General features: G+C 50.7%; 1 protein-coding gene across 47 annotated transcripts in view; it reads right to left on the reverse strand.

Moving 5' to 3' along the window:
- Positions 1 to 27,509, reverse strand: part of AKAP13 (A-kinase anchoring protein 13) — a 311,707-nt gene that overhangs the window by 110,317 nt on the left and 173,881 nt on the right. For 36 of the 47 annotated variants that reach the window (XR_016218636.1, XR_016218637.1, XM_089311068.1 and 33 more), the window contains one exon: positions 3,079 to 3,154. The exons of 1 other annotated variant lie outside the window; for it this stretch is intronic. Coding sequence is in view for 44 of the 46 variants with exons in the window: in XM_089311068.1 (XP_089167194.1) it covers positions 3,079 to 3,154 (76 nt within the window). In the remaining 2 variants the exon portion in view is untranslated. Of the gene's footprint in view, positions 1 to 3,078; positions 3,155 to 19,663; positions 20,579 to 27,509 lie in introns of those variants that run through there. 10 more of the 47 variants (XM_070053471.2, XM_089311084.1, XM_070053470.2 and 7 more) reach the window with 3 other exon arrangements.

The following is a 27,509-nucleotide window of genomic DNA, read 5'->3' on the forward strand; positions in this document are numbered from 1 at the left end:
CCACTTGGCAAAGACGAGGAAGAGGAAGATCAAGCTGGTCTGAAGGAGCAACATAAGGCCAGGCGGAGGGTCCAGTTACAGCTGCCTTAGGCAGACACCTGCTGTCAGGAGACCTACAAGACCCGTTCACCCTCAAACAGCACCTGTGTTCAATGTGGGAAGCCAGGGGATTGGGCAAGAGCTGCCATGACAGAAGCTAGCCTCTGGAAGTGAGGCTGCCCCAAGGGTCAAAGGACTCCCAGATCATAATCGCAGAACCTGCTGGCCCTCAGTTGAAGAAGCCATTTTTTCTGCTTGGCTCCCAAAGAAAAAAATCGCTATTGTGGGGGACAGGGCACAGGCCACTGCTGGTACTGCAGGGAAGACTTTTCTCTGGGACACTTGAGCTACCTATTCTCCACTCAGCTCCTATTCAGGCCAACTCTCCTCCCAGTCCACCCAGGGGAAGGGAGGCAACGGAGTGCCTTCCCTACGGAGGGCCACACTTCCCTTGAAACGCCTCCTCCAGTCCCACATCTGAAGAGGAAGATCTACAGGTCTAGGCCTCTCTTGAGGGGCAGGAAGATAATCCAGCAGGTAGACAACTTGCTCACCTGTGCCCCCCCCCCCCCAACTCTGGTCTTGGGCACTTCACTAACACCCTTAACTTCCTAGAAAGTCACGGCTACCGGGCATCTGAGCAGAAAGCACAGCTAGTCCATCAGGAGTTAAACTACTGGGGCTTGTCCTCACCCCGAGGAACTTGGACTGGCCCCTAGAGGTTAGATGCCATGCAGCAAATTCCCATTCCTACAATCTTAAGACAGCTCCAGGCATTTCTTGAACACGGATCCCTAGGTACAAGGAAATAGAGAATTTCCTGTAGCATGCTCTCAAGAACAAGCCAGAACAGTGTCCTCTCCTTTGGGAAGGAGAACAAAGCAACCTTCACCCAGTCTGCCATAACTAAGGCTCCTGGGCCCTAGTGACTGAGTTGCAAAACCCAGTCCTCCAAAAAAGGCAGGCCACAGGCATGCTAACTGCTGCCCAAGGAGACATCTGTGCCATGCTCCATAAACAATGTTGTTCTGGGGTCAAACCAGACAGGTACAAAACCATATTCTTCATTCCTTGATGAAGCCAGACAATTCCAGGATCAGACCAAACAGGGCTGGAATTTCTGGCTAGTATCGGGTCATGGGAATCCTAGTTGTTGTCTCTCCTTGGCCCTACAACTCCCATACTCTTACTGCTTCTCTTTAATGCACACATTCATTCTGTCTTTGACAGAATCAAAGCCATCCAGCTCCAGATGGTTGTGAGGCACCATTTCCAGCCTGTCTCTCTGGATGACACAGCAGCACTCTGAACCACACAGGACGACCTTCTCCAATGCCACCCTCAGACACCACAGGACAGCCAGCAAGAGAGTGCCCGTGAGCAGCTCTGCACCCATTTGCCAGCTTGAAGAAAACAGACAAGTCTTCACTTACGCTACCCACATAGATTACAGGTTACTTCTCTTGAGGGGAGGATGTTAAGGTAGCTAGGTAGGCAGTAGCCTATGTGTATGAGGGGCAGAAAGAGATGAGGTTCTTTGTTGTTGTTGTTGTTTAGGAAAATGGGCAGTGAAGTGAGGAAAGAAACGATGTAGGGCAGGCCTTAGAAGTAGCCCAGCATTTACACATCAGAAGTCTTGTCCTTGGTTCCATACCTTGATCAGTGGCAGTCTATGGGGATCTCCCTAGCCCTACACAGAGGGGGCTAGTAGGTCCATTATAAAGTTCTGGAAGGAGACTCAAGAAGATAAAGACCAGGAAGACCTCCACCCAGCCATATCCCAGAGAGGAAGTGGGAGCAGAAATGCAGGGCTCTCACCCATATCCATGCACACTGCAGTCTGAATATAGACTGTTCTCAGTTCTCCACTGAAATGCCCATGTAGTAATCTCTTCATTAAATGTGGCTACCTCACTTACTGGCTACTCTCTGTAGAATGCCCAAATTCTTTGTGCAAAGACAATAACCTCTAAGTAGCCATTCTGGGTAACATGAATCTCTCTATAATTGTTGTACACTGAGCCATTAGCTTTTTAAAAACACTATATAAACACACACACACACATTATAAAATATAAAGGCAAAATTACAGAGTGAGATGGAGAGACACAGTGAACCATCCATTGGTTTACTCCAGAAATGGCCACAACAGCTGGGGCTGAGTCAGGCCAAAGCCAAGAACCTAACTCCATCTAGGTCTTCCCCATCATGGGTGGCAGGGACCCAAGCACATGGGCCACCTTCTACTGCTTTCCCAGGAGCATCAGCAGCGAGCTGACTGGGAAGTGGAGCACCCAGAACTTGAAGCAGCACTCATATGCGAAGCCAGAGTACAGGAGGCAGCACCACAACACTGCCCCACATCGTGTAATTTTTCAGATGCTATCTAGTCATTTGACACTTATGTGGGGCAAACCCATAGCCCAGCAGTTAAGGCATCGGTTAAAACACCTGCATGCCATATCAGAGTACCTGGGCTACGGCTCCCGACTGCAGCTTCCTGCCACTGCAGATCCTAGGAGGTAGCAGCGGTACTTAAGTAACTGGGTTCCTGCCACACTCTCAACCCACGCGGACAGCCAGCTCCAACCATCTGGGCAGTGAAACCATTAGAAGGCAGCACCGCTCCGTCTCTAATCTCTCTCTCCCTGCCTTTTAAATGAATAAATAAATAAATACAACGTTCAAATCTGGCTGGGGAAGAACAGAACAACCTATTAGCAAAACATACATCTACGACAGCTTTATCAGATTCTGAACACTACACTGTACGCGCAGGCACAGCACACATGCTTTCACAAGTGAACTAAGAAGCCATGCGGCCACCAGAACAAAACTAGTCCCAGGGCTCAGCTTCAACTGTGACCCAAATCCTTGTGACCAAATCAGACCCTTCCTCTGCTTAATGGTCACCACGTAAAGGGCGGGCAGATGCCCAAGTGAAACAAGCTGCTATTAGAATGGTACTGCGGCTCCAGCAAATAGACAATTTTGATACAGCTGTTCAAGCACAGTGGAAGATGGCAGACCTCTGCTTACCTGCACCCTGCTTAGAAGCCAACAGAGGTGCTGCATCAGGGCACGGCTCTAGTGAACACCAGCTTTCCCGGTTTATCTGAAAGAAAGAAGCTCTCTGAGTCAGGCAGTCAAGGCATACGGGGTAATTTTTCAGCTGCTGGAAGTGCGTCCAGTGCACATACACGCTTATCTTCTCAATACTATCTTGCAAGGTAGACAAAATTATGTCAAGAACAAAAAGCATCTCACAACACATCCCAAGTAATCTGTACTCAGGACTCTGAAGATGTGGTCAACAAAAACTAGGCACACAGAACAGATGTACAAACAGAGCTCGGAGGCAGGCCAAGGGGAAAGTAAAAAAGCGTTACCACATGGAAATGACCAGATAATACTTATGTAATGTTCTAGTCTGCAGGCTTAAAAAACAAACAAAACACAAAGGCTGTCAGGGCTCAGCAGGTTCAGCTGCCACCTGCAGCGCTGGCGTCCGTATCTGGGTACCAGTCCCAGTCCTAGCTCCTCATGCTGACCAGCTCCCTTCAACACACCTGGGGAACCAGCAGGCGGGGGCCCCAGTGCTTGGGTCCCTGGCACCCACGTAGGAGATCCAGTGGCGTTCCAGACTCCTGGCTTCATCCTGGCATGGTCCATATGTCGCCATTTGGGGAGTGAATCAGATCTCTCTGTCTCTGCCTCTCTCTAGCTCTGCTTCTCAAAAAATAAATACAAATCTTAAAAAAAAAGCTTAAGAAAAAAAATTTAAGAATATTACCCTGTTGAGAGCTTCACAGCTCATGCGCACCTCACTGAGCTGCCACAATCTAGGTAGAGGATCCAGAGAGGAAACGGGTCCAGGGGGTTGCTGGAGTCCACGTCTGGGATTCTGGAGAGCAAGGAACTCCCCTTCCTTAGAGCAAATGCTTTCTAATTACACTCCACAGCTCCCAGTCATAACACCACAATGTTCTACTTCAACTCTGAAATAATATAATTCTTTTTTTTTTTTTTTTTGACAGGCAGAGTTAGACACTGAGACAGAGACAGAGAGAAAGATCTTCCTTCCACTGGTTCACCCCCAGATGGCCACCATGGCTGGAGCTATGCCAATCCGAAGCCAAGAGCCAGGTGCTTCTCCTGGTCTCCCATGCGGGTGCAGGGCCCAAGCACTTGGGCCACCCTCCACTGCACTCCGGGGCCACAGCAGAGAGCTGGACAGGAAGAGGAGCAACCAGGACAGAATCCGGTGCCCCAATCGGGACTAGAATCTGAGGTGCCTAGTGAGCCGCGGCGCTGGCTGAAATAATATAATTCTTAAAATTACCATTCAAGATACCAACACTCTTCACTCAGTAAGTCAGCAAGCATATAGAAAACTTGGAAAACATCAACCAACTGGACCTACCCAACATAGGCAGCACAGCCGCCTGGGAGTAGCAGGACACTGCACAAATGGGATGGACCCATTCCCTGGCAGCAAGCAAAACTGAACCTAAGATCTACACATTCTGTGGCATAAAACAAGTCTCAAGTTTAAGAGAATTAAATCATAGAAAGAGGGGCCAGCACTGTGGTGTGCTATGCTAAGCCTCTGAGGCACCGGCATCCCATACAGGCGCTAACTCCTGTCCTATCTGCTCCTCTTATGATCCAGCTCTCTGATGTGGTCTAGGAAAGCAGTGGAAGATGGCCCCAGTGCTTGGACCCCTGCACCTGCAAGGGAGACCCGGAAGAAGCTCCTGGCTTCAGATCAGCGCAGCTCTGGCTGTTGCAGCCATTTGGGGAGTGAATCAGTAGATGGAAGACCTCTCTGTCTCTCCCTCTCTACAACTCTGCATCTCAAAAAAATAAAATAAAATAATAAAATAAAATAAGGCATCTTAACCCCTGTGCCAAATGCCTGCCTTGTTATGCTCTCTGAACACAGGAATAATAGAAACCAGATACAAAGATATCTGGAAAAACCCCAAATATTTAAAAATTGTTATAAAAAAACCTTCTAAATATAACCCATGAATCAAAAAAGAAATATCAAGAAAACTAGAAAACATTTGGAACTGAATAAAAATTAAAATACTATATATAAAAATACATAGGATAAAGCTAGAGCAGTGCTTAGAGCAAAATATCTAACATTAAATACCTACAAGATCTCAAATCAGTCATCTAAGCTACTGCCCTAAGAAACTAGAAAAACAAATAAAAATCATGCAGGAAGAAGTAAATAAAGAACAGAAATCATTGAAATAGAAAACAAGAAAAATCGATAAAAAGTAAAAGGTAGGTCCTTGCAAAGGCCAACAATCTCAATAAAACTTGAGCTAGGTGGATCAAGAACGAAAGAAATGCTATGGAACACCAGTGTCATAAACCACAGGTCGCCCAGACACTGAGGGTAATGGCCTGAACTGCGCTGAGTCCATCATGTTAGAAGAAGCGGAGACATTCCATCAGACCATGCCAACCACCCCAACTCCCTCAAGAACACATAAACAGCCTCAACAGCCTTACTCTGCCTTGGTCCGTTAAAGACACTGAGGAAAAGCCCCACACCCAGCTTCAGTGGTGAATGGCGTCAACTTAAGAAATAACACCAGCTTTTCCACCCACTCTGAGGGAAGCAGCAGAGGAGGCAGGAGCCTGTTTCATGAGGCTAGTGATGCCCAATCATAAAACAAGACGTCGGGAAAATACAGATCAACAACCGTCAGGACACAGATACAGACTCTTGAACAAAACTGTCTATAAAGTGCATCCACGATTATACAAAAAAGACAAATGTATTACAACCAATTGGGTCTGTCCCAGAAGTACAAAGTTAAGTTAGCTTAGCATTCAAAAAAAGTTATTTCAATTAAAAGACTATGATAGGCCGGTGCCGCGGCTCACTAGGCTAATCCTCCACCTTGCGGCGCCGGCACACCGGGTTCTAGTCCCGGTCAGGGCCCCGGATTCTGTCCCGGTTGCTCCTCTTCCTGTCCAGCTCTCTGCTGTGGCCCGGGAGTGGAGGATGGCCCAAGTGCTTGGGCCCTGCACCCCATGGGAGACCAGGAGAAGAACCTGGCTCCTAGCTTTGGATCAGCGTGGTGCGCCGGCCGCAGCGGCCATTGGGGGGTGAACCAATGGAAAAGGAAGACCTCTCTCATTGTCGGAAGGAAGGAAGGAAGGAAGGAAGGAAGGAAGGAAGGAAGGAAGGAAGGAAGGAGGGAGGGAGGGAGGGAGGGAGGGAGGGAAGGAGGGAAGGAGGGAAGGAGGGAAGGAGGGAAGGAGGGAAGGAAGGAAGGAGGGAGGGAGGGAGGGAAGGAAGGAAGGAAGGAAGGAAGGAAGGAAGGAAGGAAGGAAGGAAGGAAGGAAGGAAGGAAGGAGACTATGATAAAGCTCACAAATTAATGATTATCAGCAAACTTAGCAAAATTCAACTTCTGTTCATGATAAGACTCTCCAAACACTAGGAACAGAAAAGAAATTCCTCAGCCTGATAAAGGACGTTTTAAAAACCCTACAGTGAACATCATACTTAGTGGTAAGGCCAGAACACTTCCATCTGAATAAGATAAAGATTGCACTCGCACCACATTTATTTTATTTTTTTGGCTTGTTTTTAACCTACATGAAGGCAAAGAGACAGAGTACGTGCTATCTTCTCTCAGCTGGATCACTCTCCCAATGCCTACCACAGCCAGGGAAGGCTGGGACAAGCTGGAGTGAGGAGACTGAAACTCCACTGGGATCTCCCCCATGGCTGGCAGAGACCCAAGTCCTTGAGCTATCACCCGTTGCCTCCCAGGAAGCTGGAGCAGAAGTAGAGCAGCTGGGACTCGAACCAGCAGTCTGAAGCAGAGTGCAGTGTCCCAGTGGTGGTTTAACACTGCTGCACCCCAACGCCTGCTCTCATCTGCTCTACTCAGCACTGATCCAGAGGGAGAAAGGTCAGTGCAGTAACTCAGAAAAAGAAAAAACGAGCACAGCTGGACAAGAAGTAAAACTTTGTTCACAGATGCTATGGCTGTCCATGTAGAAAATCCTAAGGAATTCACAAAAATCCTACCAGAATAAATGGTTTAGCAAGGCTGCCAGATACAAAGCTGACACCCCCCCCCCAAATCAATGCTAGCTCTATGTACTAGCAATGAATCATTAGAAATTTAAATGAAAAGGAAAAGCAGTATCATCATTACATGATTCCAAGACAAAGTACAGAAGCTACACTCATTAAGTTAGAAAGGCATTGAGCACAGACAAGGATAAATGGAAGAGAGAAGAGAATACACAAATAGACCCTCACAGATACAGCCCACTGTTTTTGTTTGCTTGCTTTTAAAGAATGGCAGAGTTATAGAGAGGGAGAGACTTGAGAGATCAATTTTCCATCGGCTAATTCACTTCCCAAATGGCCACAATGGCGGGGGTAATCCAGGCCGAAGCCGGGAGCCTGGAACCCCATCCGAGTCACCCACATAGGTCCAGGGGGCCCGAGGATCTAGGCTATCTTCCACATTAGCACAGAGCTAGATGGGAAGTGGAGCAGCCAGGACTTGAACCGGTGCCAGCTGGCACTGAAGGTGGTGGCCCACCTGCTGAGCCCCAATGTCAGCTCAGGTCCATGGATTCTAACGAGGAAGTCAGATACATCAATGGGGAAAAGAAGTCATGAAAATGGATGCTCCAGCAACTGATATCAACAAACAAAATTCACCCCAAGCTGGAGCCTTTTATTACACCATGTATAAAAATGCACTGGAGGACCTCTCTGTGACTTTGGGTTAGGCAAAAAATTTACTAGATACTACACACACACAGCATGAAAAACCTGATCAATTCAACTACACCAGCCTTAAAATCTTTTGTTGCTCAGAACTGCTAGGCAAATGCAAACAATAATCCACAGACAGGGAGAAACTATTTTAATAACACCCATCTGCTTTAGCACTGTACCCAGAAGATCTGAAACCAAAACAAAACTCCTGGAGTACAATAATAAAACAAAATTTTTTAAATGGGCAAGAGATAAAAGATACAAGAATGGCTAACAAGCACAGGAATCAATAGGCAAACGCAAGTTAGGATCACAAAGACAAGCACACAGTCACCAGGACAGCTGAAACTAAAGACATAACACCAAGTGCTCAGAAAGACGCGGAGCCCCGGCACAGGGAGGTGGCAAAACGGCAGAGCCACGCTGGGACACAGCGCCACCGTGCCTTACAATGTCAGACACACACGCACAAACACTACACCATCCCACTCCTCTAAGTGTTACCCAAGAAAAATCTAAACATATTTCCACACACAGACTCGTATCCGAGTTTTTCACAGGAGCTTAGTCACGACAACTCCACACTACAGAGTCCCGACTGCCATCAACTGTACCTAATCGTAGCATGCACTTACAACGCAGTAACTCCCACAGGGAAGAGTGAGCCACGGATGAAACTCAAGAGCATTACGCCAAGGAGGGAAAGCCAGACAAGAGCCACCCTGCAGTGTTCTGTTGATGGGGCGCTTTGGAAAGGCACAGGGGTGGGGTCTGCGAGCCACCCTGAGGCCTGGAGGCGGCAGCAGAGGGCACTGCTGAGCTGGCAGCCCTGTGCTTGTGTGAGCGGGTGGCGATCACCAGTTCACACGCTGTCAAAGCTCATCAGACTGAAAACTTCTACTGCGGAGTTTTATTACATGCAAATTATATCCCAGGAAAGTTCACAACAAATACATTCCTAAAATAGAAATAAAAATACAAACACTTCATTATAACCCTCTCAGCACATTAAAATTGAGACCCATTCAGCCATAACTCCAAACAAAACACAGCAGGAGCATCTAAACAAATTGTTAAGGAGCCGAACATTTGTAACACCCAAAGACACACACTGCTGGCATTTTGGTGACCTCTAGAGTACAGTTTGTATCAGGTTCCAGCCGATTTCTGGTCACTGCTCCCCCGCTGGCAAAGATCGATGGACTCACTGCATCCGCTAAGTGGGACGAGCAGAAAGCAAGCGAGCACCTTGTTAAATTACAGCTGGCTGCAGAAGAAAACCATTAAGCTGCTCGTCAATACTCGCTCTGTAAACACCAGCGCAAACTCAGACCCTCACCTTACACTCCCTCCCCAGCTCTAGCCCACCACGCATCACTTCCGTGACTACCTCTACCCTGCCCACTTCATTTAAATGGAATGATGCAACTGATGGTCTTTCATGACTGACACTGAGCAAAATATTCAAGATTCATCCATGCTTCAGCACGTCGATGCGTCTTTCCTCTTACTGCCAAATAAAATTCCAGTATGCGGGCATGTCCACATCATATTACTCAGATATTCCTCCATGGACAGAGGTCTGAGCTGTTTCTACTTTCTGGCTGTCAGAAGGAATGCTGTGACACAGCAGGTTAAAGCTCTGGCCTGCAGTGCCAGCATCCCATATGGGCAACTGTTCGAGTCCTGGCTGCTCCTCTTCCAATCCAGCTCCCTGCTAATGTGCCTGGGAAAGTAGTGGAAGATGACCCAAGTCCTCGGGCCCCTGCACCCACGAGGGAGACCTGGAAGAAGCTCCTGGCTTCAGATCGGTCCAGCTCTGGCCATTGCGGCCATTTGGGGAGTGAACAGATAGATTGAAGACCTCTCTCTTTCTCTGTCTCTACCTCTCTCTGTAACTCTTTCAAATAAATAAAAATCTTTTTTTAGTAAAGGAGTGCAGCTATGGACACTGGTATCCAAGTTTTTTGTGAACATAATTCCTCATCTGCCATGGAGAGAACCTGGCCACACAGATGGCCACTTTCTCCTGTTTTTCAGGAACCGCTAGGTCACTGCCCAGGGCAGCCACACCATCTGACAATCCCTCCACGTCTTTGCCAACTCTGCTTTTGTTCTTGTCTGACTTGTTGGTCAAGCTCTCAGAGTGCGTGCGTGTGGTATTTCATCCCAAGCATGTGTTTCTCTTATTTTTTTTTCCAAAAAGACTTATTTATGTATGTATTTGAAAGGCAGAGCGATGCAGGGTGGGGACTTGTGCAGAGACAGATCTGCAACAGCTGGAGCTGGGCTGGGCTGACGCCAGGAACCAGGAACTGATCCAGATCTCCCCCACGAGTGGCAGGAGCCCAAGCACTGGGCCGTCTTCCATGCCTTCCCAGGAACGTCAGCAGGAAGCGGGATCAGAAGGGAGCAGTCAGGGTGCTAACCAGCATCCCAACATGGAATGCCAAGGTTGCAAGTAGTGGCTTAACCCACGGTGCCAAGGCGACAACCCCTCTCTTTTAAAATGGATAATACTTTAATCCATTGCTTACTTTATAGAAAAGGAAGACAATGAAGATGTTCTTCGTGCTCAATTTTGCTTCACTTATGTTAAAAAAAAAAAAAAAGCTGTTGGATACTTTCTATGAATCAGATGTTGGGCCAAGCTTTCAAAGCAGAACCAGGAAAACTCTTCCTCAGAAAGTCTGCAGTGATGCACACGTCAGACACCCCTCTTTGAGGGAGACTCTAGTTACAACTGCATACAGCAAAAGCAGGACCACGTCAGGTGATTCAGGACCCACCCGGTGTGGCCAGGAAATGCCAGCGACTCGCTGCCCGGCAGCACACATGCAGAATACAGAACACACTTCAGACAAGAGACCACGTAAGGTCCAGCGACAGGCAGGATGTTGAACAAGGCGTGAGGCTGATTGAAACCTGCACAGCAGGCTCCACAGTTTACAAGATGAGGAGTCCGATTAGGAGTGTCCCAGGGCAGCAGGGGTCTGCACTGTCAGACAAACTGGCTCCTGGGCTAGGAAACACGTATTTGTGAGATACAACAGGTACACAAACAACCACAATCCACAGCGGTAAGAAAGCCTGAGCATAAACACAAACATTTCTGCTTCAGCAACTTGGAAAAGGTTCAACATCGTGGTGGCCCATGGAGGAGTGCAAAAGAGGGGGTGGCATGTCCAGGGGAGCACTGGCAAGACTGGAACTCCAGCCACGTGGAAGCGAACGTGAGCCAGTGCTTGGCACACGTCAGCAGACTTCACAGCCTGTGTCACAGACACCTGTGAGATGGCCCGCACAGGAACACGCATGTGTGTGCCCCAACTGGTGGTTCTGGTGCACACTCTTACTACCCCCCACCCCCACCCCATATGACAGGCCTTTGCTTAAGATGTTTATCAGGAGCACAAAAGGACCAATAGAGTCCAGAACAGGAGACAGCCACGATAGGCTGCAGTTCTAGCAAGGCAGAACCCTCCAAGCACATCGGCAAGGAACGAAAGGATGAGTGTCAGCGCCAGCATTGTGGCACAGAGGGTTAAGCCGCTGCCTGCGACTTCAGCATTCCACATGGGCACCAGTTCATGTCTCGGCTACTCTACTTCCAAGCCAGTTCCATGCTAATGTGCCTGGCAAACGGCAGAAGACGGCCCAAGTACTTGGGTCCCTACTTTCCCAGAGGGAACTCCTGGTTCCTGGCTTCAGCCTGGCCCAACCCCAGCCATTGCAGCCATTTGGGGAGTGAACTAGCAGAAGGAGGATTTCCCTCCCTGTCTCTCTCTTCTTCTCTAACTCTTTCAAATAAGTAAATAAACAAATCTTTCTTAAAAATAAAAAAAGGAAAGAAATGATCAGTGTGTACTTGGAAGGCAACTCTAGAGGATGTGCAGCAACGAGATGGGACAGCAGGGAGGAAGGACGCACGGGCACCTGGACACACAGTCAGGGTGAGGCCGCAGACACCTGACCCTGCGGGGCAGCCCCTGGAGCATGGCAAACGGTGGACTGCAGGGAGCTGGTACAGGGAACAGCGTCTCCAGAAATGAGAGGAAGAAGCACCACAGACCCACAAGCGACAGAGCTAGGAAACCCAGAGGGGTAGAAGAGGGTGATAAACTCTCTGCCTAAGCAAAATTTTGGACACGTCCTGCCAATGGGTAAACACAGTCAAGAAAGCTTAAGTGAAAGGCTGGGCTAGCTTTGCTTGTTCTTGAGGTAACAGCAAAAAGAATGCAGGAGAGCGCCAGAGAGAGCGCCCACAGAGAACGCCCCAGGCAGCATGCCGCAGCTGGCCTGGCCTGCGGAGCTCCTACTGCTGGGTACAGCACAGCAGCACGAGGGGAAAGTGCACTAGGGAGACGCAAATCAAAACCACAGTGAGGTGTCACTTTACACATGAGGACGGCTATTATCACAAGAAGAAAGAAAGAAAGAAAACAGTAAGTGTTGGTGAGGACACGGAGAAACTGGAACTCCTGGCGCACTGCTGTCAGGAATGGAAAATGGTGCAGCCCTTCCTCAAAAATGTGTAAAATACAGAAGCATGTACTCACATCACCTGGTGACTCAGCCACTTCACTTCTGGGTATATGACCAAAAAGAACGGAAAGCAGGGACTCGAACCCATCATTTGTGTATCTGTGTTCAAAGCAGTATCATTCACAACAGCCAGGCCATGGAATCAGTCCAAGAGTTCACAGAGACAGAAAACTGGATGAACAAACGGTGGTGCACACATACAATGGAACATCATTCCACCTTTGAGAAGCAGGAAATGTGGATGTCTGTGAACACTGCCAGGTGAATGGAGACGGCCACCAGAGGACAAATACTGTGCGACTCCCTGTACACGAAGCCCCTGGAGTAGCCAAATTCCTAGAGACGGAAGGCAGATGGTGGATCCCAGGTCTCCAGGGAGGCAGGAATGTGCAGCTGGGGTGGTGACAAAGGTCTGGAGACAGCTGCAGGTGCCGGTTTACACAGTGTGACGCGCTTGGTGCCCCGAACTGTACACCTGGGAAGAGCTGCAATGGTAACTTTATGTACACTTTATTCTAATTTTAAAGAGGATATGCAGACAGGCAAGCCTGTTTAGAAAAGCCGCTTGTCAGCCAGGTAGCTCACCCGAGCCAGAGATCTGAGCCACACAGTCCTCATCATGGGCAACACCACTAACCAGAGGACAAATGCCACATGCACTGAGTGTGGAAAGAACATCGAGACACGAATCAGCACTTTCAGCCACACCCCGTGCAACAGCAGCAAGCAGCACATGACATCCACGTGAGACACTGTGCCGCCACAGCAAGCACACCGCGGGAGAGACAGGACCTGGACGACCAGCCTTCCCCGCCTCTGCGCTATTTCAGTCACACTGTGGAAGACCAGTGTGCCCCGGCCTGGCCTCCACTCGTCGGCAGCTCTGCCCTTTCCTTCTCACTCACAACACCAAAGCAAACCGTGAAACAGTTCCACAGCATTCCCCAGAGGGCCAGAGGGCCTCCCAGGCCCACACACCTGAAACGTAGGGTGTACAGACCAATGCGTCCCAGACATTTCCGGTGGAAGGAATGCTTGTTTTCCATTCCAAAAAACTGATTTCTAGAACTGAGATTTTCATCCTGACAGTCAGCTGGTTCCCAGTTCTAGTCCTGAGATGAGGCCTGGCCAACGATTCGGCTCCTCAGAATCAGGCGAGAGTCTGAAGGAAAAGGGACCATCCAGACTGTGCCTTACTTCCGAGCTGTGAACAAAACGCATCGCTGGTAACTGACTGGGTGGGAGAGAGGACAGGTCAAGAGATTCAGAAATTTTATTTGGCAAAAAGTTAGGAATGAGAAAACCAGAGCTTCTGCCGTTAAACAGCAACACTTTTTAGAGGTAAGTTACCAGAATACATTTTTTGGCCCCAAGCACAGTTATGATCCTTTAGCCACTGCTTTTCTGTTGTCCGCAGAATCCCCATGACAACCAGCTCAGGGACAGCCCAGGGTCCAGTGCACACAGAGCAAGGGCTCAGACACTCCCCAGAGTGAGCATCAGATCTGTGTGGGTCATGTTTCCCCCTCCCCACACTGAAGCCGCCAGACCTTGTGCAATGACCCAAGCCACACCCTCCATCTTTCCCATCAGTCTGAAAATAGACCAGCACATATTTTCAGTTGAGAGGGAGCTGGCTGTGTTTCTGGCAGGGCTTCTGCTACTGTTTCTATCGGTTCCTCCTGCTAATGCAGCTCGCAGTTCCATCCAGCCTTCCCAGCCACAGCCCCATCCACTTCCTTTGCCTCGGTCTCAAGAGATCAGCCTGCGTTACAAGGCTGAACAAAAGGAAGCGCAACCCCCCCATCCGGATGTGGTGTCAGTCTCTGGTGAATCAGGCTATATTTGAGCAGACGTGCAGGCTGGCTTTCAACCCGAGCCTCCTGACTCTTTTGTTATAAGCCAGGGCAAGTCTCTCAGAGCCAGCAACCTTGTAAAGAACATGCATTTCTCAGGGAAATGACACTGGAGTTAGGGACAAACCACTGCTCTGCCCTTTCGGTAATGGGGTCATTCTCAAGCGTCACAGAAAGGGAGCTGCCTACCCTCTGCCAACACTGTCATTCTCATACGCACACACACTGCTGCAAACTTCTAATCTCCAGCTAGCACTCTCCAGTACTAGCTATAAAATATGCTCCTGATGAATCTGCAGGAACCCAAGAGTCATGTTTACTGTTAGTAGACAGGATTTTCCCTTACCCAGAGTTACGAAAGCAGTAAGAGAGAAATGGTGCCTGGCTAAAGAACTCCAGTGTGAACGGGCAGCAGTGGACTCCACACTGCCCCTTTCCTTTCTGTATGCTGGTGCTGGTACTCACTGGCCCCTTTCCTTTCTGTATGCTGGTCCTGGTACTCACGAGGCTGCGTCACACAGCGCTCCCACCAGTCACCGACCAGGGAGGTGGAGGATGCGCAGGAGCACGGGCACACTGGGCCGGGGCTCCTGCCAGCAAGTAAAGTCCTCCCATGTTCCTTTTCAGCCTATGACTCACGCTTACTAACCAGCTATCACAGAAGCCAGAAGCCATGTATGTCATGGGGAAAGAGAACACGAGGATGTCACGGACAGAGGACTGAGATGTGAGGTGCACCGGGGCTGGGGACCAGGGACCAGGGACCGGGGCTGGGGACCAGGGAGCATCACTGGCACAGGCTTTGTCACTTAGGAGAAATTTTCAGACTATTTCACGGATGCTGCTGCTTGACGGAGGCAAAAGCGATCTGAGGCTGGAGCCCCGCGCACCCTGCTGAACCCTCCAGGGAGGTCTTGTTGCGGAGCAGCTGCCCTGAAGCTAACCACGTGGAACTGACCCAGGAAGCACAGGTCAGGATGCGGGTCCTGAGGCTGCTCCACAGCGTCGTCTGCACACCCCTGGGCAGGGCTGGAGCTAGAGGCGCACACCGCCACAGCAAACAGGCTTGCGGCCGCCACCGCCCCTCTGTTCTCAAGCCAAAGCATCAGCACATAAAACAGAATTAAGGTAACTTGCTACATAGGATCCAAAGCTTGAAATCATTAAAGATTAATTAACTCAGCCAACAAATATTTATTGAGCATTTAATATGAATTAGTTAGTGGTCTGAGTGCCTGGGTTCATTAATGAACAGAGGAAAGATGACAAACTCCTTCACATAAACAAGCAAGTGTCTACAGATAGGCGTGGAGAGGGAAAAACGACGTATCACTTCAAACTCTAAGTGGCACACACACCCAACATAGCCATTGTTTAAAAACAATGATAGAAAATACTGAAATTCCAAATGCTTTTATATAAATCATGAGAGAATACTACTGAGTAATTTTTTTTAAAAAAAGAAAACAAAAGGACCAGCATTGTGCAGTGGGTTAAGCCACCATCTATGATGCTGCCATGCCGTTTGGGCACTATTTCAATACCTGGCTATTCCATTTCCGATCCAGCTCCTTGCTAAAGTACCTGGGAAAGGAGTTAAAATAAATCTTTAAAAAAGTCACTGGGGCCAGCACTGTGGTATACTGGGAAAAGTTGCCACCTGCGATATCAGCATCTCACATGGGCGCCAGTTCAATTCCTGGCTGCTCCACTTCCAATCCAGCTCCCTGCTAATGTGCCTGGCAAAGTAGAAGATGGCCCAAACACTTGGGCCCCTGTACCCACGTGGGAGGCAGAGATGAAGCTCTTGGCTCCTGGCTCCTGGCTCCAGACTGGCCCAGCTCCAGCCATTGCAGCCTTTTGGGGAATAAACCAGTGAATACAAGATTTCACTATCTCTGTCTCTCCCTCTCTCTCTACCTAACTCTGCCTTTCAAATAAATAACTATTAAAAAAAAAAAAAAAAAAAAAAAAAGGAGGGGCCGGCACTGAGGCGCAGTGGGTTAATGCCCTGGCCTGAAGCGCCAGCATCCCATATGGGTGCCAGTTCTAGTCCCAGCTGCTCCACTTCCAATCCAGCTCTCTGCTATGGCCTGGGAAAGCAGTAGAAGATGGCCCAAGTCCTTGGCCCCTGCACCCACATGAGAGACCTGGAAGAAGCTCCTGGCTCCTGGCTTCAGATAGGCTCAGCTCTGGCCATTGCCACCATCTGGGGAGTGAACCAGCGGATGGAAGACCTCTTTCTCTCCGGTTCTACCTTTCTCTCTAATTCTGTCTTTCAAATAAATAAAACACATCTTTAAAAAAAAATGAAACAAAAGAATTGTGGAGGAAGCAGCTAAAAAAGTGTGTGACAAACTTACACGCATCATGTACAAGGGGCCATGCAGAGTCTGTGGGAACAAATGGAATTAAAAGATAAGCTTATGCTGGTCGGGGGGCTGGGCTGGTGCTTCCTGGTCTCTGTGGACATGTGAGGCCCAGCCGGGCCCCAGGTCCACCCCGTGGGGGATGCCAGATGCCGGCCGAGGGAGGGACCGCTGGCACCCCGAGCCTGCCCCGGCCACTGAGAGACCCGGGGGTGACCGGCTGGGCAGGGAGGGGGCCCAGACCCCCGGCTGCCGCCCCTGCTGCAAGGGCGCGCTGGTCCCCAGGTGCTGGGCGGCCGCCCCCGTGTTGAGGATGGCGTGGCGGGGCCCCCACTTCCGCTGCACACAATCTTTTGCACTAAATTTCGCTGTCTCCTTGAAGCTTCGTTTTCTGCTAACTCACTAGTGGTATCGGAACCCCCCTGCTGAGGGCGCAGGGGGCAGGAGGGGCGCGGCTGCCCCGTCTCCAGTGCCTGGTCAATTCTTTATGAGGTGAACCACTTGCATTAAACCTATTTTTTTAACGTGAACAACAACAAAAAAAAGACCTAAGCTTATTTTAGTGCAAAGCTTTTGAAAGGCACATCCAGTTTTTTTCAGGACACGCCTTGTCCACAGCCTGGGAAGGCCTCTGGACATGTGTGGTCTCACAGAAGGCGCGCCTGCACTGGGAACCCAGACTTGTAAGCCACCTCCTAAACACAGTCTGTGCTAGGAAAAGAGCACAGATACACCTGCCAATCAGAGTCACAAACGGCATCACTCAGAGGTGGCAGCCTAGAAGGGCAGGACCAAGTGCGGAGTCTGACCACAGTCTGGCCCTGGGCTGCTCCCTCCTGCCTGTCACACGGGAGGAGGAAACGCTAGGCGTCACTCACTATCTGAACCTGACAAGACGGCGAGGAATACAGACATTCAGTGCCTGTGTCTCAGCACTTACTTGTTCCTGCCGGGGCCACGCAACAGCGACCGGACGATTCCCACGTGAGGTAAGGTATCCTCCCCACATCTGCTGGGGTCCCTCCAGGGCCCCAGCCTTCTTCGGACACTACTTGTAGCCTGCAGCTCGGAATGCTCCCATCCGTCTGTCAGGACAGTCGCGGGGGTTCTTCCCTGGCCCAGAGCCTCTGGGACATCTCTTGTATAGCAGGTGTCTTCTGGGGACCAGCTTTGTAAACACCAGCAACTCAGAAAGGCCCTCTGCGATCCACTCCATCTAAAACAGCACTTGCTATCACTCCCCAGACAGCACCTGCTAATTTCTGTCAAACCTCCCACAGCCATTGGACTTCTCTGTTGACTGCAGTTAGTGGTGTGCAGATAAAGACCACAACCCTTGGTCCCAGCACCACTTCTGCCAGTACTTCAAAGCGAAGGCCCTGACACTAAATGTTCCCCCATCTCACTCCAAACTGCAAACAGTGTTTTCAACACTCCTAGTACTCACTTATTTGCAATAAATGACTACATTCTAAGAAGAGAAGTTTTCAATAAAGAAAAGTGGTAGGCAATAAAATGTACAAATACAACAATATAAGTATCTTCATTAGCAATAGCCTTGTGGGAAAAAAAAAACCCACATTTTTCTCATTCAAGTTCTGACTCCTCATTACGGCTCGGGGTAAGCTGCAGGCTCTTCTCTGGCAGTGCGCACAGACAGGCCCCAGAAGCCAAGTGCGTGGCACTGCTTCCTGAGCACTGGGCGTCAGCCTCTCCCGGTGAGCGTGACGCAGCCCCATGTGGAGAGGCTGCCCCACCCAGCGGACAGGGCACCACAGGGTCTGTCAGTACTTTAGACACCAAGATGATTCACAGCCTGGCATTTTCTCTCCATCACTATCTCCCCCACTCCACACACTCAGAACGCACCATGCAAATGAACGCCCTGAAAGTGAGGCTCCCCCACGTACAGCTCAGGAGGAATCACGTTAGAGAAACTAAAACAAGTGTCAGCTTGGAGTCCGTTCAAAACACCAAGTTACCAACTGCACCGCGCCTAGGGCCAGCAAGTCAACCAGCGCCTCAGGTGACGGTGGACGGGTGAGGAGGCTGCCAGACGCCACACCCCCTCCCCTGCCTTGCCTACAGGCCCTTGTCCAGCTTCTGGGCCAGTTCCTAGCCTCACTCAACCAACGAGAAATAGCTAGTGGGCATTAGGCAATAAACTGACTTCAGAAGTCAGTCAGATAGCCCCGTCTCCCCCACCAGGGCTCTGCACCCCCACTGCGACCTCCCGCGCTGGCTCCGATGCGGAGGCTCCTCCGGCATCCCTGGTGCACTTGGTTGACTTCCAAGCTCCCCTGCCTTTGCCAGAAACTTGTCTCACTTCCAAAAAGTGCTCCTGAGTCCACCAGCATTCCCAGACTCTCCTGCTGGCTGAGGGGCCCTCCCAACTCTGGATTCCCAGATGAGATGCCGTCTGTGAGCAATTAGCTACCCAGCGGCTCCACCCCCAGCCTGCAGACACCCAGCACAGCTAACGCCAAGAAAACAAACACACAGAGCTCCCAGCGAGTCAGAAGCCACAGCGGAAAGGCAGTCCAGCCAGAGGGCAGCTCTGCCCCTTTAAGAATCAGGGTGACTAGAGATTCTTCCAAAAAAAATAAATGGAGTCTGTCTTTCCCCGGAAGAGTTGGGAGTTGGGAAAGCAGCAGAGCAACAGATGGAAAAGACTCAGACAAAAGACAGAGACTGGCAGGGAAAGAAACCCAGACAGAGTGGGCAGGGGAATGAGACAGAGACCGGACCCCCCGCCCCGCCACCAAGGAGAAGCAGCCCCTAAGTGGATTTCTCCTTCTGTGATTTTCAAGACAAGGCATTCTCCTGAGCACAGGAGTCCATCTTAACGCCAGCAAATCACACTTCAGCAGGAAGCAGTTCACTGCCAGCCCTCGAGCACCCCTTTTCCCAGTTCCAGCGCTCCGTTAGGAACCTGTGAGCCTTCCTCACCACCAAGCCCTCCCGAGTGTGCAGATTTCTCGGCTCTTCTCCCGGTCGGGGAAGGCCAGGATGCAGCCCCTGGAACGAAGAGGAGGAAGCCGCCTGGAGAGCTTCAAGATGCCGAGGCACGGAGCCCTTACCTTCAGCAACACCACATCCACAGTCCTGTCCACCTTGGAGATGTCACACAGGCTGTAGCGCCTCCTGTGCCGCTCGTACATTTTGCCTGAACGCAGGGAAGAGACGAAGTGCAGGATGTGCACACGGTGAACTCACGGACCACAGTTCTCACAGCAAGCAGGGGGTTTCTGCCCTCCAGACTTCCCTATCTGAAAATCCTCAAGGGGCCAAAAAACGAAGAGGAAAGAAACCAAGCAGAATCCAATTCTTCAAACAGACAGAACTTCGTGGCAACTTCAGAGCAGGGGATAAGAGATCTGCAGTTCCCAGGAGAGAACCAGTATCCCCAGACGCTACACTTTGCGCAAATCTCGACAGAGAGAGGCGCACACGCCTCCATCACTGGTGATAAATCCAGTAGAGAAACAAAGAGCAAACCGGCGCAGCATAACAGCTGACACACACGGTGAAGCCCACAGCAGGCTCAACTCCAGTCTGCGCTTGGCCAGGAAGAGGGAAAGAAAGACGACTCTATTTCAAAGGAATCACACAAAAAATGTATTAAATTCTGTTCTTACTCAGAAAAGAAAAAAACAAATGCAAGGAAAGTCAATTTTTCCTCATAGGACTTTGAAAGGGGGAGGGCTGGAGACGCTTTGCGAGGCGGAGTCTGAGTCCCACCAGGCGGCAGGGCTTGGTTTTGATTTAAGCTGCAATATCCAAGGACAGCAGCGTAAAGGGGAAAAAGCTCACTGCTGCCTGCGGTCCTGCCTCGGCCAGCCCGCCCAGCCCAGCCCTGCCCAGCCCGCCCTGCCCAGCCTCCCCTTCTTCCTTCTCTAGCAGGAGCGTCACCACTGGCCCTTTCAGCTCCGCACCCGCAGCCCTGGAGGGCTGAGAACCTATGCAGTGGTGGGAACATGATTCATCTACAGACTGCGTGGAGAAAAACAAGGCTTCCTTTTCCAGCACGCTTCCTCCTCCTCCTCCTCCTCCCCCTCCTCCTCCCCCTCCTCCTCCTCCTCCCCCCCTCCTCGCACAGCCCCCTGTGAAAACAGCTCTGTCAAGCAGCCACTGTAGGATGCACTGAGTCCTTTGATGTCAGGGCAGCATGCTAATAAAGGAAGGGGTATCCTCCCAAACAGCAGTGTGGACAGCGCACTCATCTACTCCTTCAAGCATAGAAACGGAAGCTGCCCCAAGTAGACACTGCCTCTGCCTGCCAAATGCAAGCCACGGATTTAGGGAGAAAAATGTCAGCCAACTTTCAGGGCTGCGTGTCTACGACCCTGCGGAGGCTACAGAAGTGCCTGCAAGGTTTACAACCACGAAGAGTCCTGGTGGGGGGAGGGCAGCTGGACTTCAAATTAAAGGGAAGAGGAGCAAAACGAATACTTGTCTTCACACTTCTGTGACCAACAGCCCCCGGTCCCCACTCCCACCAAGCGGTGGCCGTATGGGGCTCTGTTCTGGCATGCGACCCCTCCTCCCTGCTCCAAACCTTCCAGCCTCCACCCCAGACCACATTTTCAGGGAAGACTACTCCGAGAGGCAGCCTCTGACTTCAGGCATTCCCTCAGCTGGGCTGTCACTGGGCCAGGCGGGAAGAGGAAGAGGAGGAACGGAGGAAGAAGCCAGAAAGGAAGGGGTTAAAAAAGTTCTCTCTCCCCAAGCTGCCTGTCTTCCCTGAGTTGCCCAGAGCAGAGTGGACCCGGAGAATGTGCACACAGGGGTGCCAGCAGCACAGTGGACAGGAAGACAGGAAGGCCCCGCCGGCCCCGCCCACACAGCTGGTGAGGTTTCTCAGGGGTACACAGCTCTGAGTCTGCAGTCACCCTTCCCTGGGCTGGACACTCAACCTGCTAAGCAAATCCCGTTAAGGGCTCCGGCGCCTACATCTCCCTCCTCCCTGCTGACACACTCCAGCTCAGCTGGAACCCACCCCGCGGCTCCCAGCAGCCTGCTCTGCACCAGTTCTTCTCAGGCATGAAGGTGGGGAGCCCTTCCCTTTCCAGGCTGCCAGTGAGCCCTGGCTGTGATGTCACCAAGGGGAAGCGGGAGGAGGAGACGTGGTTTTCACAGCGAGGACACTAGAAAGCAGCAGACACACAGATGGACAGCTGTGAACAGGAGTCCTGCTTGGGTTTACTGGAAGTGTGGGAATCTGGCCGGGGACAGCAAATACTTTCAGACGAGGTGGCCAAAGCACACACTGAGAGACCCTTTAGAGAGGCTACAGTGTAGAAGAGCTGAGAGCTGGTCATCTTTCCGCTATCACCTTCCCCTAGCAATAATCTACAACTCCCGACCCGCCACCACACGGGCACAACACTGCCTCCCCTGCCCACAGAATGGTTCACCCCGCACACACTGCCCTCCTAATTAGAATCCAATCTGTTTCCTGTTCCCAGTGTTCCCAGGGTCCTCTGCCTTAACCACCAGAGCCGCTCGCCCCAACCCACCTAGCGAAAGGCTTCAGTGGAGCTCACCTGTATCAGTCACGCAGACACTGGGCCCTGCAGTCCAGGAAACAAACAACAAGGTCTCTGGCCTCAGGAAGTTTATGAAATTAAGGGAAAACATGTTTCAGAGTAATCTAATTTTCTGAAATAGCCCACATTACTGTTTGAGACATATAGGTTAACCATTTTATTTCTGGCTATCCACTGGCTTTGTGCTACAGGCTGGAAATGTGGGCTTTCCACTGCTGCAGCTCACATAAACACACTAAAAGCACAATTAGGAACTGTCCTTATGCGTTCTGTTCTTCCTGGAGAACAAGTCTGGGTGGGGAACGCGAGCATCTGCTTTCCCTCTGGGTCTGCTCAGCACTCCCAACGGCAGACAGAATCTGCAGGCCTGCGCATTTGCTGGGATGTGACCATTCCAAATTTTTATCAAAACCATCTGGAACCACAGACAGTCACTGTTGAGAGTTGAAACATAGCGACCAACCACTTCCTATTACACCAGGGCTGGGAGTTCTAAAGGAGGCTCTGAGTCTACTTGCCCGTCCTTTAGTTTTGGGAACAATGAGCACTTGGTCATTTGCAGTGCTGACTGGCCCTCCCTTCCGTGTCCTCCACCCTTTCTCCACAGTATGGGGCTCCCGGCTCTTCTACGGAAGCAGCCAGCATCAGGCTATGGCATGCTGTAGGCTCCCACAAGGGGAGGCAGGAGAATATTCTACACATAGTGACTGTAGCATTTCTGTTTCTGAATGACTTTTTTTTTTTTATTTGCCAGGTAGAGTTCTAGACAGTGAGAGAGACAGAGAGAAAGGTCTTCCTTCCACTGGTTCACTCCCCAAATGGCCGCCACGGCCGGCACGCTGTGCAGATCCGAAGCCAGGAGCCAGGTGCTTCTCCTGGTCTCCCATGTGGGTCCAGGGCCCAAGCACTTAGGCCATCCTCCACTGCACTCCCGGGCCACAGCAGAGAGCTGGGCTGGAAGAGGAACAGCCGGGACTAGAACCCAGCGCCCATCTGGGATGCTGGCGCCGCAGGCAGAGGATTAGCCAAGTGAGCCGCAGCGCTGGCCCCTCCCGAATTACTTTTCCTGACTACACCCTAATGGTTCAGGCCTTCCTTCATGTGGGTCAGCACTGCCTGGCTTCTGCAGCCCCGGTTCAGGCGGAGGCTGAGTCCACAGCAGCTCTGAGCCAGGACACTGCCGACGGGATGTGCAGGGCTGTCTCCTGCTCCTCAGTGCTCTTCCTGAAACTCCAGGGATTAGTGCACTCTCAACAGGAGGGGAAGGAGCGCAGGACGAACGTGAAAACCGGGGCCTTCCTTCTCCCCGAGCAACTGAGGAGGAACTGCTCTGCTCTCTGGCCCTCGATCCCAGCACAGAAAAACAAGAGGGTTTGGCCCCCGGACCCCACATGAAGCTCAGCCCAGCTCCACAACTGTATGTGGCTGCCCGAGAACAAGCAGTCTCCATTACCTGCCATCTGGCTATAGTATGTGGATGGGTTCAGAAGACAAAAGGAACGGAGACATCCTCTCAAAACCTGTGAAAAACACGACTCTTCCAAAATGATAGCCCACCTGTACTCCTGGCACGAGATGCGGGAAGAAGAGGTTTCCCCAGTCAGCACTTTCCAGTCATCAGTGATCTCGGTGGCGTGGTGAGTCACCCCAGATACGTGTTCGCCAGTGGCAAGATTTACCAGAATACAGGTAGGACACCTTGCATGCACTTGAGGGACACCCATACGCTGAGATGAACAGACTGCTTCAAACCAGACGTCTGTGGGTGCGAGAGCAAGAGGCAGGCTTCCTCTCCAGGCTCCAGCTAGGCCTTTGAGCAGGGCTGGTCCCCACGCTCCCCGCTGGTATTCCACTGACTCCCAGGAAGGGTGACACGGTCAAGGGGGGGACAACATGGTCTAAGTGCAGCATCCCAGCCACTGCTCTAACACCACTGCCCCTGCGAGAGAAACCTTTCTAAAGACAGCACAACTGCAGCAGCAGGGCTTCTGACAGCAGAAGCAACAGATGGAAGAAAAAAGAAAGTCTCTCCACAAAAGTGTGTTCTTGAGGCCAGAGCTGTGGCATAGCCAGCATCCCATATGGGCGCCAGTTCGAGACCTGGCTACTCCAATTCCAATCCAGCTCTCTGCTGTGAGCTGAGAAAGCAATAGAAAATGGCCCAAATCCTTGGGCTCCTGCACCCGTTTGGGAGAGCTGGAGGAAGCTCCTGGCTCCGGCCGTGGCAGCTATTTAGGGAGTGAACCAGCGGGTGGAAGACCTCTCTCTTGCTGCCTCTACCTCTCAAATAAATAAATAAATCTCTTTTTTTAAAGTGTGTTCTTCACAGGTAAGAGATGTTAAATTTTACAATAATCAACAGCTTTCTGAAAAAGGAGGGGAGAGAGAAGAAAGGGAGAAGGCTGGATGGATTTCAGCTGGACAGCTAATGCTGGGACACGGCCCTCTCTGTGATCTGTGACAGGTGTTCTGGAGCAAGAGCAATGAGGCTATCACCGAGGGCCTCCCGTTTGCTTCCACACTCAGTTCACTTGTGCCTCATAACAGCCACAGCTGAGACTGTACTGTCCGCTTACAGAGGAATAAAGTAACGCTCCGAGTTCCAACTGGATAAGATCACACAGCTAGCTGGTAAACTAGTGCGCTTCCAGCTCGGTGCCACAGCTCATCCCTCTTTCCTCCACATACCACATTCTGCTATGTGGGAAATGCCTCCAATTAAAAGAAATGAGGCCGGCGCCGCGGCTCACTAGGCTAATCCTCCACCTTGTGGCGCCAGCACACCGGGTTCTAATCCCGGTCGGGGCGCTGGATTCTGTCCCGGTTGCCCCTCTTCCAGGCCAGCTCTCTGCTGTGGCCCGGGAGCGCAGTGGAGGATGGCCCAAGTGCTTGGGCCCTGCACCCCATGGGAGACCAGGAGAAGCACCTGGCTCCTGCCTTCAGATCAGCACGGTGCGCCAGCCGCAGCGCGCCGGCCGCGGCGGCCATTGGAGGGTGAACCAATGGCAAAGGAAGACCTTTCTCTCTGTCTCTCTCACTGTCCACTCTGCCTGTCAAAAAAAAAAAAAAAAAAAAAAACCCACAGTGGAGGAAACAGACACTAAATTTTGAGGGAAGAAAATCAATATTCTCACACTTGACTTGACACTAATGCCAAAGGACAGGAAGAAATGTTATCTTTTAAATAACGATGACTAGTGACCCTGGTTTAGAAAGCAGGTACCGAATGTGTTATTACACACATCGCTCAAGTTATGTGTCAGCAAAGTGCTTGATGTTACAGGTTTTTAGCTGCTTCTCACTGCAGTGACATCCTACAAGAATCAGAACGAACACACCCACAAGACACTGAGAATCACCACCCAGGCCTTCTTCAGAATGAATGGCTGTGACAACCCTAGTTTTCCCTTCACATCTCTGAAGCTCCCCCCACAGCTCCCCACCCTCTGGATCAAGATTCCCAAGCTGCTCCCCACAGGACACCTGGCCACACCTGCTTCTTTGAAGAGGAAATGGGAACCTGGGGATGAGGGAGATCCAAGTGGTTTCTAAACACCTACACCACCCTGCTAGATAGATGGGCCTTTGGGGAAGCAAATTCACTTCCTATACCTTTTTTGCATTTGATTTACGTTAGAATAGGTCTCCACACCCTATAATCTTGCGTTATTTATTCTGAAATTCCTTTGCATCCCACAAATCCGAATGCTCTCCTCTGCTTTAAGTTACCATTTTAGCCTACAAAGAGCATCCTCAATCTGGATACTGAAGTAGCCACTATTCCTTCAAACCCTGTGTCACACAGAATCCTGACAGGCAAGGCTGACAACAGAACCCAGAGGGGTGCCAGAAAAACCCCAGTAGCACCCTCAGCCCTTCCATGAGCCGCACCCACCTTCTGGACAACACAGAAGGACTATGGACGCTTCTCATGGAAGTCACACTGTGGGCCGGTGGTGTCTTCCTACTCAACCCAGGAGTCCTGTGTGATGGCCATGGCTCCACCTGCCACCAGCTCCGAAGTCCTATCCGGAGTAAGCTGTATTTACTGTAACTTCCAGCCACAACCCTTTCTAGCATGACGATGAACATCACATAAGACAGATGAGCACAGAGAAGTACAACTCTAAGTTTTCCATGACACTTACATAGTATGATACAAGAATTTCTCTTGTGTCAAAATCTTACTAACATCATGAAGCCTGTAAGTGTAAAGTTTTGAGTAAAATGGCTACAAATAGTATCCTTCCATTTTTCCTCCTAAGAAATTAATGGTGAGGAGGATATGATCTCTCCACACTTATTCTTCAGCACACTAGCTCCATCATCAAATAGCAGCTTCAAATGGATTCATGTCCGTGGGCTGTTTTTCCTACCCAGTCTGTGCCCATGTGTATGGACTGCAGACTGCTCACAACACTGCTACAGAAGCCGGGTGAGAGACACTGGTAGCTGGAATTCAGGGCATGAAGTGCAAGCCAGAAATATTTAACACTAGCCAAACACTGGGCATTGAGGATGGGAGCATAAAAGAAAAGAGGCCTGTCCTGGCAGGTGCAACCGGGTAGACAAGAAGTTCATGCTAGACACGGGGACTCTGGAGCGTCTCAGAGGAAGTCAAGCAGAGCCACGGTAAGCAGTACAACGTGCGTGTTGAATGCTGGCGACTGGGAACCAACCCAGGTGTAGAATCGGGGAAAAGAACTAAGCACCGCAGAGACAGAACGATCAAACGCCACACGAGGCCAAGAAGACAGACCTGGATTCTGCCATGCAAATGTCGGGGGTCTTGGTGAGGGTAATTCTGGGGCAGCTGTAGTGCAAAGAAACCTGGATTTAAAGATTCTACCATTCCATGAGGGAAAGTCCTTTTGATCTTTTTTTTTAGAGATTTATTTTCTATTTATTTGAAAACCAGAGTTACAGGGGGAGAGAGAGACAGAGCGCAGGCTCTTCCATCCTCTGGTTCCCTCCCCAAATGGCCACTGCAGCTGGGCCAGGCAGGAGCCATGTGGGTGCTTTCCCAGGCAAATTAGCAGGGAGCTGGATTGGAAGTGGAGCAGCCGGGTCTCAAACCAGCCCCAGAAAAGTTAAGTTCTGTCTTATAAAGTGTATACTCAACTTTCTGGTTTCTCCACAAGATATTTTTCCTGCTAGAGAGAATACCTTCAGTGAACTCTTACATGCAAGGTGCTGTAATAGGATGGCAATAAAGGTAAATAGGACCGCAAATCTGATCAACTCTGAGAAGTAAAAGCACTGACAGAGAACAAGAACCACCACCCTGAACTGAGCACCTGCAACCCACGTGACTGCCCCTCTGTGCAGTCGATCTGTCAGAGATCCTGCAGAGACCACAGCAGCACACCCACGTGCA

This window comes from Oryctolagus cuniculus, chromosome 12 (genome assembly GCF_051225735.1).
Source record: "Oryctolagus cuniculus isolate XC-2025 breed Fujian yellow rabbit chromosome 12, ASM5122573v1, whole genome shotgun sequence".
Classification (NCBI taxonomy): Eukaryota; Metazoa; Chordata; class Mammalia; order Lagomorpha; family Leporidae; genus Oryctolagus; species Oryctolagus cuniculus.